The sequence below is a fragment of the Cyphomyrmex costatus genome, unplaced genomic scaffold (genome assembly GCF_001594065.2).
Source record: "Cyphomyrmex costatus isolate MS0001 unplaced genomic scaffold, Ccosl1.0 scaffold1540, whole genome shotgun sequence".
Lineage (NCBI taxonomy): Eukaryota > Metazoa > Arthropoda > Insecta > Hymenoptera > Formicidae > Cyphomyrmex > Cyphomyrmex costatus.
This window is the reverse complement of record NW_017275545.1, coordinates 7148-30919: the sequence shown is the minus strand read 5'-3', so window position 1 is coordinate 30919 and position 23772 is coordinate 7148. Positions and strand designations below refer to the sequence as shown.

The 23772-nt window shown below is 31.8% G+C and overlaps 1 protein-coding gene across 4 annotated transcripts in view; it reads left to right on the top strand.

The window, feature by feature from the left end:
- LOC108783571 (putative leucine-rich repeat-containing protein DDB_G0290503) overlaps positions 1-23349 on the top strand; it is a 24041-nt gene extending 692 nt beyond the window's left edge. The window contains exons 2-12 of one of the 4 annotated variants that reach the window (XM_018552170.1): positions 718-840; positions 938-1111; positions 6707-9031; positions 12324-12470; positions 12930-13159; positions 13397-13992; positions 15062-15132; positions 16505-16557; positions 21863-22006; positions 22391-22517; positions 22684-23349. In XM_018552170.1, coding sequence (XP_018407672.1) covers positions 718-840; positions 938-1111; positions 6707-9031; positions 12324-12470; positions 12930-13159; positions 13397-13992; positions 15062-15132; positions 16505-16557; positions 21863-21869 — 3726 coding nt within the window. In that variant the 3' untranslated portion in view covers positions 21870-22006; positions 22391-22517; positions 22684-23349. Of the gene's footprint in view, positions 1-717; positions 841-937; positions 1112-6616; positions 9032-12323; positions 12471-12929; positions 13160-13396; positions 13993-15061; positions 15133-16504; positions 16634-21862; positions 22007-22390; positions 22518-22683 lie in introns of those variants that run through there. The other 3 variants (XM_018552167.1, XM_018552168.1, XM_018552169.1) reach the window with 3 other exon arrangements.
- The last annotated feature ends 423 nt before the right edge of the window (positions 23350-23772 follow it).

Sequence of the window (23772 nt, the reverse complement as noted above, 5' to 3'; positions counted from 1 at the left end):
TATATATGTAATTAATAGAGTCCGGATTTTCCGCCGATGGACATACCAATTCGGATCGATCGAGCACGTTACTTCCTCACTACTTGTCATGATCAGGGCAAAGTCACTTTGAATTTTTTTAAACAGAATCTTTCCGTCAATTTTCAGTACATTAAAAAATCGTTTTAAAAAATGATAAAGAGCCGTCCTTTTTTTCTAATCGATACTGATCGATTGTGCGTGATCTCCTCTATTGGAAAAAATTCTTCCGAGCTCCTTTATGAGGTGCCAAAGTACCGCGTGTTAGTACTTTTAACGAGAAATCACGCTTAAAATAAAAACATTACTTATAATTTTGTAATATAATTATTTTATATTACTCACTCCATACTTTATGTTTGGAGTGCGGTAAATAATATTTGTAACATTTTAAACAATTCTCGTACACGAGAATAAAAATTCCCGTCGCGAGCCGAGTACGCCGTAGAGGCCTACGCTCGTATTCGACTATTATCAGCGGCTGGCTGCGGCGGGCCATAGTTTCAGCGTCGCATTAAAGCAAAACCTTGTTTTTTTATATTATTGTTTTTGCGTTCTATGCATTGTCCGTATGCATTTAGTCACTAAAATTTTGAAGAAACACAATAGAAATTTCTTTTTTGCATTAGGAATAACATTTCGTTTTTTGTTATTAATAATGACCTATTTCTTAAAATGTGCAATTGTATCTTGTTACAGCCATCAAAAAGAGGAAGAAAACCATTGATAAAGTATGTGGAGAAGCCTATGGAGGAGAAGAATGACATATTATCTGACAATGAGTCATTGTTTGATAGGATGACCAGACAGCAGAAATCTAAGGTAGTAAGAGAAAGAAAATAACTTGCCTGAATGTATACTTGATTTGCAGCGTTTATATATTAATTGAGTCGTGTTCGTTCTTCTGTTGCTGTATTAGATAACTGAAGGCACATCCTTAAAGGATATAACAGACAAAAAGTTCGACAAATTAAGAAAGGAAAAAGAAGCTGTAGCTGGGCCCTCTAATGCAGAGATTGATTATTTACAAGAAGAGACACCCTTCTCAAACTCATCACAGAACCGGAATAAAAATATAAAGATTATGCTGAAGGTATGCTGCTTTTTTTTTTATTTATAAACATACTTTTTATAGGAGAACAAATTAATGAAAGGCTAAATGAAAGTTTTTGTATGGCAATTGATGCCAAAATATACAATGCGTTCAAAAAGTTCCGGGATTACACTGAGAAAAGATATACTAAAGTATTGAAGAAAACTATTTTAATTATTTAATTTTCAACATACATCCCTTCCCTCTCTACACACAAAATAGATCTTTCATACATGCTCTGGAACGCTCTCTCGAAGTGTTCCAGAGGAATACTGTTGAGAATTGTCGTCACATCAGCCATGGAAGTCATATATTAACTCTCAAATATTAATATCTCAAATATTAAATAATTTAAGAAAAAATATAATATAATATAAAATTATAGGGGAAAATGTCCTAAATCGGACCTTTTTAATTTAAATAAATACGGTTAAGCAGATTTATGTGCTATTTTGCTATTTATAATGTAAAATAAACAATGTTTTTAAAATGTATTAATAATTATAATACATTTATAATACATTTATAATGTATTTATTATGTTTTTTTTTCTTTTTAAAAAAGAAAATTCTTGTAAATCATTATTTAAAAGATGTTAAAAATTTGAACGGTAATTGATTTAAGATAATTAAAGAGTGTAGAATTCAAAAATATCAAGTTTTATGATTACTTTTGCGATTTATTGTAAAATTTGTTCCAATCGTTCGAAAGAATCCGTGTCCAAATCGGATCTATGTATACAAAAAACGTATAAGCCAGCTAATTCATCGAAGAAAGAAGGTTCGTCACAATCTGGTTGTAGTACTGGTGATCAACCGACCAGATCTGGTGTAAGAAACATTAAATTAATAAAATATCATGTGTGTCATCAGACTCAAATTGATGGAATTTTTAATGATTTTAATTCTAATAATATACAAACTGTATTTTTATCTTTGAGTCTTAAATTGCTCGCTTTTACTCAATACTATGAGTTCCAAATCGAACGGAAAATGCATTTTTACATTTTCCATTATAGTTCGACAAAAGAGATACGTCAAAATAGTCTCAAGCAAAAATGAAGGAAATTAAATGATCTTTCAAACGGCACCATTGGTTTTATGATCGGATTTTATTTACGCCTTATAGAGAACAAAAACTGCAAATAGGTCCGATTTAGACCACTCTCTCCTATGGATTTACTGAATATTTGTTGTTACTTGATTTACCAACTAGTTGTTAACAAAATAATATAATATAAATAATGTGTTAAAAATAATATAAATTTATTTTTGCACCAATTACAAAGCAAAAACTCTGATTAGTCTTTCACTAGTTTATTCTACTATTTGACATTCTCGAGAGTTGGGTAAACTTTAACAATAACAGAAGCAGCTCCGATAACCTTGATCTTGACATATGTTGTCAAGGTCATGACCCTGAATAACCTCCAACAGATCTTAGCCGTCGCTCGTCCTTCATTAAAGTGTTATTTACAAAAAAAGTTTCAAAAATAACGTACTATTTCTGCTATACATATACTATATTAAGTATTATTCTACACCTCCCCTGTTTAGAAACGTTAAACCTTCCACGCAAAGTAACTCTCATCTCCTCTCCCCCCTGCAAAGCGGCGCACGACTTTTATGATTGTATTGTTGCACGTGGATGTGACATAGCTCTCGTTTCGCGTAAAGTCGAAATCCACGTGCGACAGTATAATTGTAGAAGTCGTTCGACCCTTTGTAGGGGGGAGGGGGAAGTGAGAGTTGTTCCGCGTGGAAAGTTGAATGATTTGAATAGTTTTATGCAATATTTGATACAAGCAAAAAAGTTATTCGTGGAAGTTTTCAATAAAAATACAACATTATTTTTGAAACTTTTTTTTAAATAACTTTTTAATGAAGGACGAGCGACGGCTAAAACCTGTTGGAGGTTATTCAGGGTTATGACCTTGACAACATACGTCAAGGTCAAGATCATCGGAGCTGCTTCCGTTATTGTCAGTGTTTACCAAGAGTTATTTTTTGTTTGTATTTTTACATTTTTTTCTGTTAAAAGTTGTAAAACGTAAACTTACATCGCAATAAAATTTTGATACATTTTTAAATACATTTAATAAATTTGGAATGAGCTTTTGCTTTCAGTAATAACGACAGTTACAATTTTACTTCAGTGTTAGTCCAGATAGATTATAATTGTATTATCACTAACAAGGGAAACTCCTGAAATGGTACTTTGTATTTTGATGTCAATTTTTTTGGTAACTCTATAGACCAGAAAATAATTTCTGTGTTCAGTGATTTTCTCGAATAGGCTTCAGTTTTCGAGTTTTTAAATTTTAAAAATTTGCGCTTATACAACGACCTGTACAATAAGTGTCCTTGTTTATCTTGTAAGTTAATCAAATACATATATTGTATAGGTTGCGGACTAATAATAAGCGCATAAGTGCAAACGTAGCCTATGTCCCAAGTTTACACGAGCCGGTTATTTGCGAGCTCCCGAAATTGTCGGCCATTCATATGTTGTTCTGTGGATATCGCGCACTTCAGTTTCTTTACTGCACTATCTACGTCTCGAACTCGCATCCTTTGATTTCCAACGCGAGCACCTATAAACGTGAGCACCATTCAACGAGAAAATGATCTCGTTTTGCGCATGGGAGGCAGTGTTACCAGATCTGAGACGCGCAACGCATGCACACGAGTCGAACGACATACGTGTGCGAAAAGCCGAAAGGCCGAGCGCACACGTACGTCGCTCGGCTTTTTCATGCGTGCGTTGCGCGCGGCTCAGATTGGTAATACTGATGGAAGGTGTGATATAATACGTGAAGTGGGGTTACACATTCATTACCATATACGTAACGACATTTTGATATCAAATTTTCCATTTTATTGTGTAGAATTTATGAATTGGCAGAATAATTAACTGTTTAATGATATTATTTTCGGAATAATTATAATGAAATACTAGTAAATAAATAAAGAGTAATTTAATTGTATGATAATATCTTTTGAGAGAGATACGGGGCATTAGCAAGCTGCAATACAACGCTATGAAAAACGGGCAAAGATCTGCACGAGTTTTCAGCCGATCTGAGGTCATTCTCTCGTTGAACAGAGTATAACCATCTGAGCCAATCGTACTGCTTGTATATCAATGGAACGGCTGATCTACGCCACCCGAAGCACGGCTGATTTTCAAAATATAAAAACTCGAAAATTAAAGCCTATTCGAAAAAATCACCGAACACGGAATTTTTTTTCTGACCTGTAGAATTATCAGAAAAATTAACATCGAAATACAAGAGATTTTATGTAGCTTACACTTGGTATTTTTATTTGCATATATTTCTGCAAGATAATTGGCATTATAGTGTATTTTGTTTTTTCTTTAATGAAATTTTAAAAGTTTTAGAACAGAATGACATTGAGAATGGAATCCCTTCACAATACCTATTTTTCCACTAGAACTATTACTCTCATTAGTCCTTTTTCTCTTTTCCTAATGTTCTCCCTTTCCTAATGTAATCCCTCTTCCTACCTTCCTCTTCTATAATTTTAGTTTATTGTACGTCTCGAATTATTACTCTTAAAACAACCATCATTTATAACGTGCCACTCTAAGATAAAATAGCTCATTTTATTACATCTACAATTACAATAAGCGAAGATGGTATGCAATACATATTTAGATAACTATATATCGCGTAAAGGAAGCACGGCAGTGTCGTGCGCTTGGCTTAGCGCCGAGACACTACCGTGTCTCCAGATACAAATAAAATTGTCTTCTCTATCATATTCATTTTTATAAATTTACCAAGCTTTCTTAAATTTATGTTTTGTTCTTATACATATTGACTCGTGACCAGAACGCGCTTACAACGATATTAGCGCTGTAACATATTACAGTTTACGTTACATATAATTTCAGAGATAAAAGTGCGCTTTTATCAATAAAAACGTGTTCTGAATACCATTGTATTTTATGGAACACATATCTTAATACTTGATATGTAAAGACTAAGCCTTTAATATTTTTAACAGTCATGTCCAATGATCCACACATTTGATTTTTAAAAAAAAGTTGATGCAAAATACGCGATGCATATATCATCATTACAACAATACTAACCATAATCTACTGCGCTACAATCATAATAATAGAGAAACTTGATACTAAATTACTATTCTTGAAAAAATATCACAAGAATTAGCTGCATGTACATCAAGTTACAAGTAACCTCTTTCTTTAGTATGAATTATAATTTTAACTTTTTCCGACGTTGTAATGACATTGAAAATGATCTCGTGTGAGGTAGAAACATTTGTTTTTTTTTTAAATTAAAAATTTGTTATTAAATGTATTTATTTCGCAGCTCTGTTTGTTTTTAATATGTCCTTGTTAAAAAATTTATTATCGTATTGGTTCGTATTTCATGGTTGGTAAAATTCCACATTTTTGGATAGAGTCAATGCCAATGACAAAAACCGGAAAAAACTAGTCTCTTCTATTAAAAATAATCAAATAAGCAAAATTATCGATATCCTAATTTACAGGCAGCCTTCGAGGCAGCCTGAGGTTCTCCATAGTCTTGATTACTATTCTGTGCGTAAGAATTTATGTGTAAAAGAGCAAATAAAAAGCTAAATAATTATGCTCATTCAGTTTATTGATGAAATAATCAATAAAACTCGATAAAGATTCGCATAAAGATACACAGTCATCTCGCGCTTCAGAGAAATTAGTAATTTCTCTACAGATTTTATTAATTTTGTCACTCACTTATATGACTGTCCAGCGAGTTCAGCATCAATTGAAAGAGTTTTCCAATTTAAGTTATTAAATGGTAAATGCGAACCAGATCTCAATTGGTAAAATTTTTTTATAGTGCAATGTATATTGTAAGTGATATATGCAAATATTTTAATAAACGTTAATACTGTTTTTTCGTGATACAATGCATATATTTTATATCATATACGATTATTTTAATGAGCGTCAATACTTTCGATTATTTTTATTTAGTGAAACAAGTTTTTTAGTTTTCATTTTTCTATATTTGTGTTTGTTTGCATTTATTTGTTTTTCTGGATCTGATTGTATCCATAAATGGATAGTCCGTGCAGTTATTTCTGAAAACGCCTGCGCGCGCATAATAAATTAAAATATTCTATGTACAATATATTATATTATATATAATATAAAATATGTAAACATGTTGTAATATTATATATTAATCAATTTTGTAGTTTTTATCAGTTCATTCTGGTGAATAAACTCCGGTTCAGTAAAATCCGGAATTTACTCTGGCTTTTTCCACCCACTGAACTTTTTCTGTCAATCCTGTCATAGTTCTTGTTTATCATAATTAGTTTTAGAAGCCTGAAAAGGCAGCAAATCGATGCGACAATCTGGTAGAGCACTTGACATCATCTTTAGAACAAATTTTATCTGCAAGAGACATTGTAACCTTACTATAAATACCTAACACTCCCGATTATGTCCCGAATATTTTAGATTAAAGTTTTGAAAACAACGATAAACCATCAGGAAGAGATAATTCGTCGCTTAGACACGCAGTTGACAAATATTCGTATACATGTACAGACATTGGAGACGGAGAAAAAAACACAAAACGCAGAAATAAATGATTACAAAGTGCAGCTGAGTAATCTAAATGAAGAAAATCACCTTATCGCCACGGAAAAGAATTTTAATATCGATGAGATTCGTGCCCAGCATAAACAACATGAAGCAAGAATTAATAAAATCAAACAGGACGTGCAGCAAGACTTGGATAATAGGCATGACAAGGAATTGTCCGCCTTTCGGATAAAGTTAGATCATTACGAACAAACTACCGAAACGTTAAAGCAAAAATTGATAAATTATACAGAGTTGCAAAATACTGTTGAGTCAAATATAGGCCAAAACATTAAAACAAAATTTGATGAATTAAAACTTGAAGGACAAAACGAACAGCATAAGAAAAGTCTACATTTCCAGAAAGAAAAAGCGTTATTAGATGAGCAGATCAGGTCGTACCAACTTCAGCTGGAGCAAATAACGTCAAAGTACAACGAGTTAATGAAAATTTTGGAATCTGGAAAGAATATCGAACAATCATTGAAGGAAGAAAATAACTCGCTAAAAATCCAATTGCATGATATGTCGTGCAAATATACTGTGGCACAGTCAGCTGTTGAAAACAGACAGATATATGAAAGAACTCTGAGCAATAGATTAGAAGATGAAGATTTCGAGCAATCCTCAGTTCAGTCAAATACTACGAATGCGATCGTTCGATACGGGGGGGAAACCTTGTATACCTCCTACGAGGATCAGCTAGAGCGATACTTCGAACAAATAAAGGTAGAACAGCAAAAAGTTTTTTTACTTGATTCAGATTTGAACAAAGTAAACATGAAACTAAGAGACATTGATAGCGAAAAGACAATGTATAAGGAACAACTGAATTACATGAAAAATATGTACGAAGAGTCGATAAAAGAGGCAAGTTCGTCGAGAAAATTCGAACATTTGAAGTTGGAAGAGGAAATTGCTCAGCACCAGGAGACGAAGAAAAAGCTCGATGAAAAGATCAAGAAAGAACATGCATTACTCCAGGAATTTCACAATTTAGAATCAAAATGGATGGAAGCAAATTATAAACTGAAAGAAGCCGATATCTTGAAGAAAACACATGAGGAACAACTGATGGATACAAAAAATAAGTACAAATATCTAGCAGAGACAGTCGATTCGTTGAAAGAATACCGACATACAACATTAGATGCCTTTAATGAACACTTGAAAAATAAGATTTCAGATGTTGAAAAGCAAGTAAACCTTAAAATAAAACATGAGGATAGCATCCGAAAACTGCAACGGAAATTCGAACTAAAAGTGGAAGAAGTTCAAAATTTGAAGGTTTATTACAAGAAAAAGCTTAACAGACAGAAAGAATGGCACGAGAATAAAATGTACGATAGCAAGGTTAAAAGAACAGAACATGAAGTTAACATCCAAGCTTTGCAACAAAAATTAGAACTCAAAGTGAAAGAAATTCAGAATTACGAGACAATGCTCAACGAGCAGAAAGAATTCTACGATCATCAAATTTGCAATATTGAGGCAAAGAAAACAAAATATGCAGATAACATTCAAGTATTGCAACAGGAAATAGAATTAAAAGTGAAAGAAATTCAGAATGTCAAAACTGATTATAAGAAAATGCTCAACGAGCAGAAAGAATTCTACGAGGATCAAATTCGTGATATTGAGGCAAAAAAAACAAAATATGCGGATAACACTCAAGTATTGCAACAGGAAATAGAATTAAAAGTGAAAGAAATTCAGAATATCAAGGCTGATTATAAGAAAATGCTCAACGAACAGAAAGAATTCTATGAGGATCAAATTCGCGATATTGAGGCAAAGAAAACAAAATATGCGGATAACGCTCAAGTATTGCAACAGGAAATAGAATTAAAAGTGAAAGAAATTCAGAATACCAAGGCTGATAATAAAAAAATGCTCAACGAACAAAAAGAATTCTACGAGTATCAAATTCGCGATATTGAGGCAAAGAAAACAAAATATGCGGATAATACTAAAGTATTACAACAGGAAATAGAATTAAAAGTGAAAGAAATTCAGAATATCAAGACTTATTACGAGGAAATGGTTACAAAACAAAAAGAGCGATACCAGTGTCAAATACACGATATTACGGCAAAAAAATCAGAACATGAGGTTAGCATCCAAGCCTTGCAACAAAATTTAGAACTCAATGTAAAAAAAATTCAGGATGTTAAGACTAATTATGACAAAATGCTCGAAGAGCAGAAGGAATTGTACGAGTGTCAAATTCATGATATGAAAACAAAGCTAGAGAATGAATTGAATGTACCCATATCCACTATGCACCAGGTGAGGAAAACTTTATTCATTTATTATGACCACGATTGTCAGATCCTGGAGGTTTATTGCGGTTTTTCGGTGAATTTAACCATATTTTCATTTCACGTGACTTTGTCCCAATATATCACCCAAATATGGAATTGTCAAGTGAAAATGTGAAATAACTAGTACTAGTATAACTAGTAATAACTAGTATCCGGTATAGTAATCTCACATTTTCACGAAATCAAATCACACCAAACGAAACAGATAAACCATAATTGGGTGAGTTTCTTACTTTCGTCATTTTCACCCAATTCGAAAACCGTAATAAGCCTTCTGTACGTCTATTCTGTAACTTTTAACAATTCGATATCGTTATACTATCACGTTGCGCAGTTTTTTCACCATGTAAAATTTCAGCGCAATGGCATTCCTAACTAGTAAGATCATCGATAAAAAGTCATAGAATAAATTTACTGAGCATTATCCAGGTTTATTAGTACGATGGAGATTTGTTGTTTCGACCGGAGACGGCCAATGCTTTTCAAAAAACGTACAGGGCTTTTTTTGTACATTATGACCATTGTTGCACATTTTTTTGTTATTATTAAACCAACATAGAGTAAATCAGGGTTGGAAAGTAACACGTTACTTGTAACGCTCTTGCCGTTTTCGTTACTTCTTTCTGTCTGTAACGGTAACAATAACGTCGTTACATTTTTATAGTAACGAATTTAGTCGTTACTATTATCGTTACTTTAGTTTTTCTTCAAATCTCCTAGGTGACTTTCCGATTCCGACATTACTCAAGCCCGAGATACAATGCGAGAGAATAACGACAGCGACAGTGGCTACATTTACACCGTGCATTTAGGCCGCGGCCTAAACAATAGATGTCCTTGTTTATCCTGTAGGTTAAACAAAGACACCTATCGTATAGATTGCGGACTAAGCGCACGGTGTAAACGTAGCCAGTAATAGGAACAGAAGAATCCAACATATGGGAATGCATACCATAAGAATACGGAATAATGCGATAAATTTCTGACGAGTTGGAATTCTGTCTATCATCTATAGCCTACCAATCAGTGTTCAGATTTTTCATTGAAAGAACAGATCAGAACAGATGAAAAAGCAAAACTACAATTTATACGCGATTGGCATTTTTATTTCTTTCGCGGCATTGCAATGGAAGGCAACAATTATATATTGCTTGTTTCTATAATCGCTGTTGCCTCGCATTGTGTTTAGAGCTTCAGACGTTCACGGTACCATGTATCTTTTTTATATTAGTTCCCGATTATTTTTATACTTATTCAATAAATCGAGTAATGACCGCGCGTCAACGCGACTACGTTTATACGGCACCTTTAATCGAATTTAATGACATCCGTCGTTATAATTCTTTGTTCGTTTATACGCAAGGATTTATTTTATCTGTATTTCAGTTACCGATATAGTAACACCGTAGTGAAGTGAGTCTAATATGTAACATTATTACCAATACAAAGCAAAATATCTTTATGCGAGAATAATTAACACATGTATTATAAATAATAGTAATTTACATTCACTAATTATTACGTTTAAACAGTTTGATTTATGTTGAAATTGTAACATCGATCTTATAAAGCCTATCGTATACACTACCGCTCATTAATTTCAATATACTTCTAAATTCGTTGATATTTCTGTAGAGGGTAAACGTAATGTGTACTTTTGCATAGAAATAAATCCATCTGCTATTATAAACATTTTCTGATAAATATTTAGTATAATCAGCCATCCTCCAATGACCTTAACGTATGTTGTCATCAGTAACATCAGTAATTGTGTTACTAAACCTGATTAAGAGTGCCGTGTAAACGTAATCAATAGCACACATTAATCGCATGCATAAAGGTATAATTTCACGAGTTACTTAAACTGGCCGTTTCAGCGACAAAAAGGATCACACGATCTAAATTAATGTTCGATATTCGTAAATTTAGACCATTTGATCCTTTTTGTCGCTAAAACGGCCGATTTGAGCAGCTCGTGAAATTCTACCTTTAGATTTGATTGAATAAAAATATTCCGACGTAGGACGCTAAACGATGTTACATAAAAACGCGTTGTTTCGGTTTTATGTACCTATATGATTGTGAAATAAGTCTATTGATAAAGACTTCACCTATTTATTTCCTCCAAAGAACATTAACGTTCAAAAACAATGTTTCATCTAAATTCTTATAAAAATGAGTACAATAAAATAACGATATTAAGAAAATAAAAAAATTATGCCTATTTCCATCAATGTAGATTAACTTTAATCTCGGTTCAATTTACTCTTCGTCTTTTTCTAATTCTAAAAATTAGAAAAAGATGAACACTAAGGTAAATTGAGATTAAAGTTAATCTACATTGGAAACGGCATTAGTAAAACTGAAGATAAGTTTAATATAGAGAAAAGCTTACTCTATATATATATATAAACTTGTCAGTAGAGAGTTTCAAGTTTAAATATTTATTATATTTTTTAAATATTTATTTCACATTTAATATTAAATTAATTATTAGCTAATGAAATTTTAAGATCTTATAACTTACTTTAGCACTATAACAAAAGTAACAAATCGTTACTTTTCAAGTAACAATAATGCGTTACTTTTTAAAATTGGTAACAAGTTATAGTTCTTTCAAAAACGCGTTACTTTTTTAACACAATCACAGACATTTTCTTATACAATACTATTACAACATAAAGTGTAAACATAATCACAGACTTTCTTATTAAAATAAATATTCTTTTACCATATTATTTTTCACATAACTTAATATCGTACAGAATACTAGATAATAAAATTAGTGAATATCCCATGCGAGCAAAAAACCGGAGATGATCAACCAGAGAATCGGAAATTGATCCTAAAAACTGAAGTCTCCGATGGAAAACTGGATACCTGACAACCATGATCGTGACTCTGTTATATTATTTTATCAATTTATGTCATTAATGTGTGCTGAAGATTCAGATGAAATTGTAGACGCGTGATTAATACATATATAGGCATTAATTATTATTAATACATTTCATATCTTAACACAATTTTTGAATATCATGTGATGTTTGTGATATTGTACATTTAATGTATTTAATACGTCCATAATCATATAATATATTATATAATTATATATAATATTTATATAACGTCCATTTCGTGACAAAACTGCGTATTATCTCTTATACATAATTATATAACTTTATAAACTATAATATTTTAATTGTTTTATTAAGCATGAGAAGATGTTTATTGTAAAATGTGTTGCAATTATGTAGGCATCATCGATGAAAACAAATGATGAAAATAATTGGTCGAATAATTTACTAAAACTGCTAAATGAATTCACAAGTAATGCTAAGCAAGAAAACCAAAAGTTAGAACAACAAGATGCCAAACTAACACGTCTTCAAGAACAACTTCAGGTAGGATTTTGTGTAAAAATAGAGTTAAGAATAAAGCCTAAACAAAACAGCATAATTAACATCTAATCAATAACCATTTTGATTATAACATACCTTACTGAAAAAAATCACGTCACAAAATTACATAATGAAATTACATGATTTCGTTATGTAATTTTGTGATGTAATGTTTTTCAGTAGGGTATATTATTATAGTATATTATAATGAAATATAACATAAGTTTATAACATAACAAGTCGAAACGTTCCATCTTTAAAATGTATTATCTGAACTATTAATTTGCTCGTTTATAGGTCTTTTATTTGCCTTTACCATTTATATTATTTTCTTGAACATGATTAATTCTGAATGTTACTAGGTATGTATGAGTTCGTCTTGTGAGAATTGTTGTTAATGTATTTATGATTTAAAACACTAGTACAAAGATGTTTACGGTAAAATCTATTGTAATTGTTTAGGAATTGATATCAACAAAGACAAATAATAGGTCGGTAACAAACCAGCAAGATGTTTCCAACGTTAAAGATTCAATCGAGGAAATGAACAGATTATACAACGCTCGTTTGAAGGATGAAGTCAGTCAGATGTTAACACAAACGCTTGAACAGCATCATAAGAAAGTTAATCTTTTTGAAACAAACATGAATGACACTAATGATGTTAAAGCATCAGAAAATACTGAAACCAGGTAATTAACAACTATTCAAATATTATTTTATGGTTCAAGAGATTGATATGGTACAGATTAACAACTTAATTGTATAATAAAAATGTTTAGTACCGAATTATTTAATATTTAAATTGATTTATAATGTATATATCAAAAAGAACAATTTAAGCTTTTCTCTATTATATAATATGATTATCCATAATATGTGTTACTAATGTTTCATTGTTTGTATATGGTATATATTGTTTTTATCAGTGATAATTTATGGAAGACATGTTTAAGACTTCAGAGAGTAATCAAACTATTGGTTAATTATATTATGACTTGTGAAGGTGTAATTAACGATATTCTAATCACAAAAATTCTACAAAAGCAGTTGCCAATATCAACTTTCTTCGAAGGAAAAACTATAAATAAGACTGATAACACAATTAAGGAAATCCATTTTATTCCAAGATCCGACAAAATAGTGTCTCTTATTAATAGCAATAGCGAAACGTTCCTAAGTTTAATTGATCAAGACACAGATGAACTATTAAAAATAGACCTGAGAATTGCTTTGACACGTTTAAAGGTTGAAGCCAACGAAATCTTCGCTGTTTTGTTACTAAATATCAAAGAAATGATTTCATCATCAAATAAGGATTTCTTTGTACGCAAAATTAGAAAATTTTCAGAGTTGACACAGAATCGAGATAAAGGCTTGATGAAAAATGATCAAAAAAAAGTAAAACCATTGGAAGAAAGCAAAATAGAAACTATTACGCTAGATTGCGAAACTATTACGCTAGATTGCGACGAAAATGATCCTGCTAAGAACGATATTTCGCTTGTTTCAAAACAAGAAAAAGGTAAATTTTTCTCAGATTTTTATGTAAGTTAGGATATAGAGTTAGATATTATAGATAGGTGTTAGGTTCAGTTTAGATATATAATACAGATAAGTTTATCTATAGTTTAAATATATAATAAATAAGTGTTTGCTACATTTATTAATTTTTTACATACTATACTTTTAATTCCAAGTTGATCATAACATTATAAATATCATTTTCAAAAAAATTTCTTACCTCTATTGAATATATAGATTGCATTGGTTATTCTGTATATTCCAAATATATCTTTAACATTCTATATTTTTTATATTTTTCTTATGTGATCTTTTTTTAATTTAAAAACTATGTGTTCCTATATATAATCTATTCAAAAAGAGAGACTTACCTACGCATGGGAGGCGGCATAGAAGGCAAAGTAAAAATGTCAAGATGATTATTGTATCCACTAAATTTTTTAAGTTCAAATTCGAGCGTCGTATTGACGTTTTTATCTTTTTATGTATATCAGTATTGGGAAATAGGAAATTCGATGTCACTACGCTATTTGGCGGGAGAAATCGGAATTAGCGCTGATGTAACGTTGCCCAAGGAAACAAGAACCTATTGGTTAGAGGTGCGTTCTGTATCGCGCATGTTGCGCATGATGATCCATTGTCCTTGTTTAATATTTAATGAGCAACAAGGATAAACGATGCATTATGCGCACCGTGTGAGTAACGGAACGCACCCTATGGCCGGTATTCATAGTCAGTTCTTATACTCAAGACCGTCTTCAGTCTTGAAGAGTTACGAACCAATCAGAGGGCCGCTTTAGCATCTTAAGACATTACTTAAGGCAGTCTTGAAATAAGAACCGACTATGAATACCGGCCTATGTTACCTACTCGCAGTAGTTCAATTGTTGGCTGGTTGGCGCTAGATGACGGGATGTGAAGACTCCGCCTCCATCGAATTTTCTAATATCTTTGTTTTGCTTGTTGTCACCTTTTGTACGCGAAGGGAAATAAATCTTAAGTTAATCATAAATATAAATACGTATTATCTAACGGTGGTGCTGATATATCTTATTTACTGCAATTAATAGAAGAGCTATGTGAGCAAAATGATGGGCTGACAGATGATGCTACAAAAGAAAAAGAAGATTTGCAACAACAGGTATAAAATTTTCAAAATGCATGATTTCTAATTATATATGTAATTGTTGCATAATTTCTAATTATTCGATATTGGTATGCCCTTATTATACTGAAAAAAATCACATCACGAAGTTACATAACGAAATTATGTAATTAAAAAACAAGTAAATTACATAATGAATTGTTTCTAAATTCTAAATCATTACTTAATTTTTTAAAATCACCATATTTTTTAAAATTTGAAAAATCATATGATATTAAAAATAATTTCATCTGTTATATATGTGATTTTAGTTATCGAATTTTAAAGAATTAAATAATAAAATAGAAAGAAAAAACATATCATTGTGTGACTTTTCAAATTACGTGATTTTAAAAAATTCACGTACTGATTTGGAACAATCCGTTACGTAATTTACCCGTTTTAATTACATGATTTTATTATGTAATTTTGTGATATGATTTTTTTCAGTAGGGTGGTATATCACAATACAATGATAATTACTACGATGTATATGAAAATTTATTTTTTGTAAATAGCATGCTGTTTTATACAATGCAATTGTTGTAACATGTATTAATGTTATATATATATATATATATGTCTATTATTTTAATGTTTTATAATATTTCTTTTAATAAATTATACGAATTATGTCATGCATATTATGTACAAAATATATTAAAATGGAATATTTAAATTCTTTTATTTATTTAAAAAAATTTTTGAATGCGTTATCTATTGGAAATAGAGACTTCTAAATCTTTATGTGCTATTTTAAATTTTAATTTTTATTGAAACTTTTGTTTTTTAGGTTCTTATTATATTTTATGATTCTTAATTCTGCAATGACACTTATTTTGATAATTTTAGTGCTCGAAAAATTCTGTACAAATTTACACATGTTCTTTAAGGTCTCTATTAAATTATCCTATGTAGATATCAAAAAAGAAGTTTGGAAAAGTTATAAAAATTACGCAAATATCTAAGAAATAAAAATTAATTACAAATGGCATGAACACGAATGATCTAAGTGTGCCGTTGAGTTAAGTATCGAAATTTTTGGCCTTTACTTATTTTTTCAATGAATACCTCCATTTTACAACAAATATTTTATTCTTTATGATCTTAGTTATGAATATTATATCATTTTACTTTATAAATTTTAAGGGGATGATGGAGTCAATGTAATTACTGATAGTGTTTTTGATGTTTTTGTTTCTGTTCAATTTCTTTGTAGCAGTTTCACAAAGTAAATATTCCTTTTTCACGATTAAAATGCATGCTAATGTATCTGGTACTGTATTTTGTTTCCAAAGCTGGATAAAATAAAATATTACAGATTTTTTAACGTAAATATTACACAATTTCTTTATCCATTTCATTTCAGAACTCAAACAAGAGAAAAGCATCATCTGCTTGGAGTGAAGGAACATCGTCTCAGTAAGAATATCATATATCCCTATATAAAATTATTCATAATCACTACGTACAAAATTAAAAATTATTTATACAATTATGGTATAATCTATTGTATAATTGGATGTAAATGTATACATATAATGCCATATAATTTAAATATAATTATATGTGTGCGTATGTGTGTGTGCAGGCGCACATGCGTGCATATGGAATATACAGGGTGATTTAAAATAAACGTCTGTTCTTGAAATGTCATTTTCCTGACTTAATTCTGAAACTGGTTCTACATTGGTCATATCGTAGCATCGTAAGCGTTGTGAGACTTTAAATTGACACATCGGATTGGTTGTTGCAACAAATTTGTGACTTGCGACGCCTACGATACGATCAATGTAGAATGGGCTTTAAGTTTGTGACTTACGACGTTTGCAATACGATGAATGTAGATTAGGCTTAAGACAATTTTTCCTTTGCCGAAATTTTGTCCAAAGCTTAGTTTTCAAATTATAACAAAATGAAGTTAGCGAATTACAGGACACGTAGAGAAGGTAAGCAGGAGCGATGCAACTCATTGTTCGATCCGGGCGGAACCTTCGCATCTCGCTGCAATCAGCCGATTGCTACACAAGTACACACGATAGCGCGTACATATACATGCAATCACATTCTCACACACACACACACACGCACGCACGCACGCACGCACACACACACGCACGCACGCACGCACACACACACGCACACACTGCTGGAGAATAAACGTGAGGTATCTATTTTTAGATGGCGCTAAGTTTTAATTACTAGAATTTCAGTTGCAAATCTATTCCCAGTGAGAAATGACAGTCATTTCTCACTGGGTTATGAATATAATGGGGTGCATCCAGAAGCACGACCGCTCATTGAGCGCTCAGTGAGCTCTTGTATACCTGTTTGGTTTATATTTTAGACCTAATGGAATATGCCAATCAGATAAAAAAGCTCATTGAGCGCTTAGTAAGCGGTCATGCTTCTGGATGCACCTAATGGTCGCGTTCAGCGGATTCAACAGTTGAGTTGAGCGCTCGTTATTATTGGTGTATTCTTTTAGATCATCCAATCAGAATTTTTAATCTAGAAGAATGCACCAATAATAGCGAGCGCTCACTCAACTGTTGAGTCCGCTAAACGCGCCATTCTTTGCGGAATCCATTTCCGGAAGCGTTGTTATCTTGTTAAAAAAAAAAAAAAAACAGTCTTTTGTCTGGACTCAGAACAGATCTTCTCAGACTCAGAAAAAAACTTCTTTATTCTAAGACAATATTCTAGACAATACATTCGAATGAATATAAAATTTAAGAACAATTTATTTAGTTCGAAATAGACCGTTTATTTATTTTAATTTGTACTATAAAAAAACGACAAGACTTGTCGAATTTATACACATTAATATATGTGGACCGATAGAACTAAGTACGTGGGATACCTAAGAAAAATTATATTCTTACTTTTCTTGATAATTTTACATATTTTACTGTAATCTATTTGTTGGGAAAAAAATATGAAGTTGCAGATAAAGTAAAAAATTTTATTAATATGGCTGAAGCAAAATGGTAATTTCAAGTATCTAAACTAAGAAGTGACAATATAGAAGAGAATTTTTGAGACAGAGTTTATTGCGACAGCGGAATGTGTAAAAGAAATAATATATCTTAGAGTTTTATTTGAGAAAATAACAGAAAATTTTATTAAAGTCATTTTAAATATTGATAACCAGAGTACTATATACAGAATACAAATTATAAAGAATGGTATAGGCAACAAACGAAATAAACACATAGATGTTAGATATCATTTTTTAAGTGAAAAATATTCCGAAAATATAATAGAACTGAAGTATTGTCTTAGTGATGAACAAATAGCAGATGTGTTTCCAAAATCACTCGATAATATCAAATTTGAGAAATTAAAAAATTTAATTTTAAGCAAGTAAAGCTTGTTACGTATTTAATGCGAATTTATTAATTAATTAACAAATACTAAAATCTTTTTAAATCGTACATTTATTAATTAATTAAAAAAATTTGATTATAATAAATATTTTAAGTCTAATAGTTATAAAGTTTAATAATGAATATGACGTATGTTAAATGTTAAGAATAGATATCCTTTAAGGATTATTTTTAAACTAAAAAGAAAACTTTGTTAAATATTATAATATTTAAATTTATTAAAATAGTCAACGATTAAGAGAGGATGTTTAGATGGCGCTAAGTTTTAATTATTAGAATCTCAGTTGCGAATAGAATATATTATGAATATATTCTTTGCAGAAATGATTCCTTTTCCGAAAGTGTTAACTTGTTTAAAAAAAAAAACAGTCTTTTGTTTGAAATGACTCTCTGGTTATCGTTTGGCTTGCTGGTGCTACACATGTAAAAATTGTAAGCGAAAAAGTTCTTGTTCTTGTGTAACAAAATAATTTTTTTTAACAAACTATTATTGACCTCTATTACACGGCACGCTTTACGCCGAAGTTATAACATCGATATTATGAAACTGGCCAATTATAGCTATTTCTCTGAAGAATGAAATATAACCGTGATTGAACATTTTCATAACATCGATTATATAACTTCAGCGTAAATCGAACCCCGTGTATATATATAAACGTAGTAATTAAAGCCAAACTATAGTAAAACTTATTACACAAAAAGTTTGCATCTATTTATACCGAAAAACGGTGTAAATAGGTGCAAATTACGGTAAATCTTGACAAACGGAAACAGCTCCGATGATCTTGAAATTGACATATGTTGTAAAAAAGTCATGACTCTAAATATCTTCCAACAGGTTTTGTCATCGGTTGTCCTTCGCGCGTTAAAAAGTTATTTAAAAAAGGTTTCAAAAATAACGTTGTATTTTTATTGAAAACTTCCACGAATAACTTTTTTGCTTATCAAATATTGCATCAAACTATCCAAATCATTCAACTTTCTACGCGAAATAACTCTCACTTTCCTCTCCCCTCTGCAAAGGGGCGAACGACTTCTACAATTGTACTGTTGCACGTAGATTTCTTAGTGAGAAATGGAATCTACGTCGAATCGATATCAATTCAACGTCGATTCCATTGCCATTTCCAGCCATTTCTCACTGGGTTCGACTTTACGCAAAACGAGAGCTATCCACAGACTAAAAAAATGGGTTGGGTTAGGGGTTAGGTTATTTTTAACTGTAGTGGATCCCCTTCGCAGGGGTGCGAAATCTATTATATCCACGCATACACTTTACAACATAATGCGACATGGAAGTTGCGATCTCTTTCGCAGGAGGAGCTCCATTATTATTTTTAAAACAGCGAATTATTGTTTGTAACATTTGTACATTGTTAAGTGTATGCATAAATGCAATAGGTTCCGCCCCCTGCGGGGGGGGGGGGGTTCCACACTGTTAAAAATAACCTAACCTAATCCAACGCATTTTTTGGTGTAAAATAGCTCTCGTTTCGTGTAAAGTCGAAACCTACGTGCAACAGTACAATCATATAGAAGTCGTGCGTTCCTTTGCAGGGGGAAGAGGAGGTAAGAATTACTTCGCGTGGAAGGTTTAACGTTTCTTATTAACAGGGTGTAGAATAGTATTTAGTATCGTATATGTATAGCAGAAATAGTACGTTATTTTTAAAACTTTTTTTGTTAATAACTTTTTAACGAAGGACGAGCGACGGCTAAAACCTGTTGGACGTTACTCAGGGTCATGATCTTCACATATGTTAAAGTCATCGAAGCTGCTTCCGTTATTGGCCTGGTTTACATCGTGCACTTGATACGCGTACTAACTAGTTACTTTCTATTAAATTATCTTAATTTCAGCAATGTATTTAAAGAATGATGTATAAAATTGATACAATACGCATCAAAATGTTTAACTAAATACGTTTATTGTGTATACATTTACATATATCGTTGAAATTAAGATAATTTAGAAAGTAACCAGTTAGTACGCGTATCAAGTGCACGATGTAAACCAGGCCATTGTCAAGATTTAGGGTTGGATTATACTGGCCGTAATCTGTTAACTTATGCTATAATCTGTAAAAATTGACTAATTATAATCGATTATTCCTCTCTCATTCAACTGTGATTGGTCAATTTTTACAGATTACGCCATAAGTTAACAGATTACGGCTAGTATAATCCAACCCTTACCCATTGTACTAATTACAGCAATGTTACCAATTTGTGGAAAATTAAATTGTGATGCTAGAGGTTTTTTGTTATTACTAACATTCCCTCTTTTTTTTGGAAAATGACCTCTTATCTAAGAAATAATTGATTCGTTTTGAAAAAAAATCGTAACATTTCATTCGAAGTCCTCGAATATATATGAGGTAATTTATTTTGTGTGTGTGTGCATGTGTTGTGCGTGCATGCGTGCGTGCTTGTGCGTGTGTGTGTGTGTGTGTGTGTGAGAATGCGATTGCATGTGTACGCGCTATCGTGTGTAACAATCGGATAATCTCATTCAGACGCGAAGGTTCCGCCCGGATTGGACAGTAAGTTGCATCGCCCCTGCCTACCTTCTCTACGCATCCCGCAATTCACTAACTTCATCTTGCTATAAGTATATCATCTTAATTTGTGAAAATTAAGCTTCGGTCAAAATTTCGGTAATGGAAAAATTGTCTTAAGTCTAATCTACATTCGTCGTATCGTAGACGTTGCAGATCACAAATTTATTGCATCAGCCAATCTGATGTGTCAATTTAAAGTCTCACCGACGCTTACGATGCTATGATACAACCAATGTAGATTCAGCTTTAGAATTAAGTCAGGATCAATGTATGTATATGATATTTCAAGGACAAAAGTTTATTTTGAATCACCCTTATACATATGTCATATGCATACATATACAAAGGCCCGTATTCGCGCTAACCAAAAACATAGAGAATGGACTGCGCGATCCCGTATCTAACAATAAGTAGTATCAAAATGTGTCGACGAAAATGAGAGAGAGGGTCCGTGGAAGACGGCCATCTCTATCTTTTTCCATTCGATGGTTGTAATAGAAGAGATAATGAGAGGGAGATGGCCGTCTTCCACGATCCCTCTCTCTCATTTTCGTTGACCATTTTGACACACGGATCGCGCAGTCCATTCTTTATGTCTTTGGCGCTAACAACGATGTTAACGCGCTAACATGCTATAGTTTACGTCACGTATACTATAGAATTTCAGAGATAAAAGCGCACTTTTATCGATAAAGTACGTTTTGAATACGGGCCATATATACTATTATATATATATATATAATACATATAAAAAAATGTTTTGATGTGTTAAAGGTGCTAAACACGTTCATCCAAGAAAAAGACTAACTGTGCGCATAGTCGCTAAATGCAATGACACTTAAAAAAAATTGCATACTAAATATATCTACAATTTAAAATGACTCTTATGCGCGATTTTCTTTACGAAATACAAAAAATGTAAGTATATACATGATTATATTCGTATTTAATTAAAGGTAAAAAGTATGTTATAAAAAAGGAAGGGGGGGGGGGGGGCAGAAATATGTATATATTAAAAATAATAAATACTTTAGTATTATTTGTAAGAATCTATATACGTAAAATATAAATTCACACGAAATTATAATATATTAGAAGCATCCAAGATCCAGTTTGACCGTTATGGCATGTGTTCTCATCGATATTTATTATAGTTTAAACTTTTACGTCCAATAAGATTTGATATTGTTAGTATTACCTAGTGAGAAATGACAATGGAATCAATGTCGAATCGATGTCAATTCGATTTTATTGTCATTTCTCACTGCAGGTATCTTTTGATTTCATATTTTTTGTGGATAGAGATAGAGTATGTGCGGCGAGAAGATGCTTACCGAGTTTATATTGTTTTCGAAAAGAATAATTCGATACTTTTAAACCAAAGAACAGAGCCAAAAGGAATTCCAAGTTATATATCATCGTTGTTCTTGTGAGTACTTATAGTGGATTGACGAACGAAGTTCTATGAAAGAAGAACTTGTTTAGTAATTAAAGTATTCTCAAGAAAATTTATATTAAAAGGATTCCAAAGTCGTCTATATTATAGACTACACGCAAAACTTGTTGTATAAACAATTATTTTTTTCTTCTTACAGATTTAAAAATCCTTCTCCACTAGAGATGAGTAGTTCGCGAATGAACATAATTCATTAAAATGAACTGTTTTTCTCATCTCTATTTCACGATTGCCAGGTTCTGAGCACTGCATGAGTGGAACTCAAAAAGAGGTCCGTGTGCTGGGGATTTCCTATTTCGATTGGAGGCCGGTTGATTGTTTCCAAAAAAAAGGATCGCCAAAGAAATCGACCAATAAACAGTGTCAGTAATCACTAGATAGTCTCAACAGTCACAATTTACAATCCCTAAATAGTGGAATTATTGTTATAATATTATAAATATACATTCGAATGAAAAATTGATGATTTTTCCTAGCGAACTGAAGATTGGTCTCGAAATCTGGAGACCTGGCAACCATGTTCTACTTTCCAAGATTAAAATAGACTCATTAATTTGTGTCTGTGAGATGGAGAATTGTATTCGGTGAACAAACTAATGAACAATACTAATTTATATATACCGAAGGCTGCGTTCATCAGAGAAAGTAGCTTTGCAACTTGTAAAATTCTTCAATATAATATAATTGTTTATACGTTTATATCTATCAAGAACCAAAAGTGAGAACTAATACTAAAAAATGTTATAACGGTTGCAAAGCTATTTTCTCTACTCAACGCAGCCATTAATTTTGAAAGTTTTTCAACAAGCGACACTGTGTAACTCAGTGATCATTTCATCTTTGTTTAACGTTGGCGAACAATAAAGATGTAAAGCTAAGACTCCATGTATGCGGTGAGCTGCATGAGTGACCAATCAGGAGCCAGGCGCATGCCGCATCCGGCAGGAGTCCGGCATGTGCCTGGCTCCTGGGTATCAATCATGTATGTAGCTTTTTATTTAGAGCGGAAACGTGAAAAGTGAAAATTTCTATGAATGTATGTATGAACATATACACATACATGCAAAAAATTTTCACTTCTCACGTTTCCGCCCTAGAGAAAAAGTTACATAATCGATACCCTGGGGCTCTATTCCTGAAAAGAAACTATACGAAAAATTAGGAAAATACTAAAGTAACGTAACGTATACTGTAGTATTTCCCTAGACTTTCGTATACGTTTCTTTTC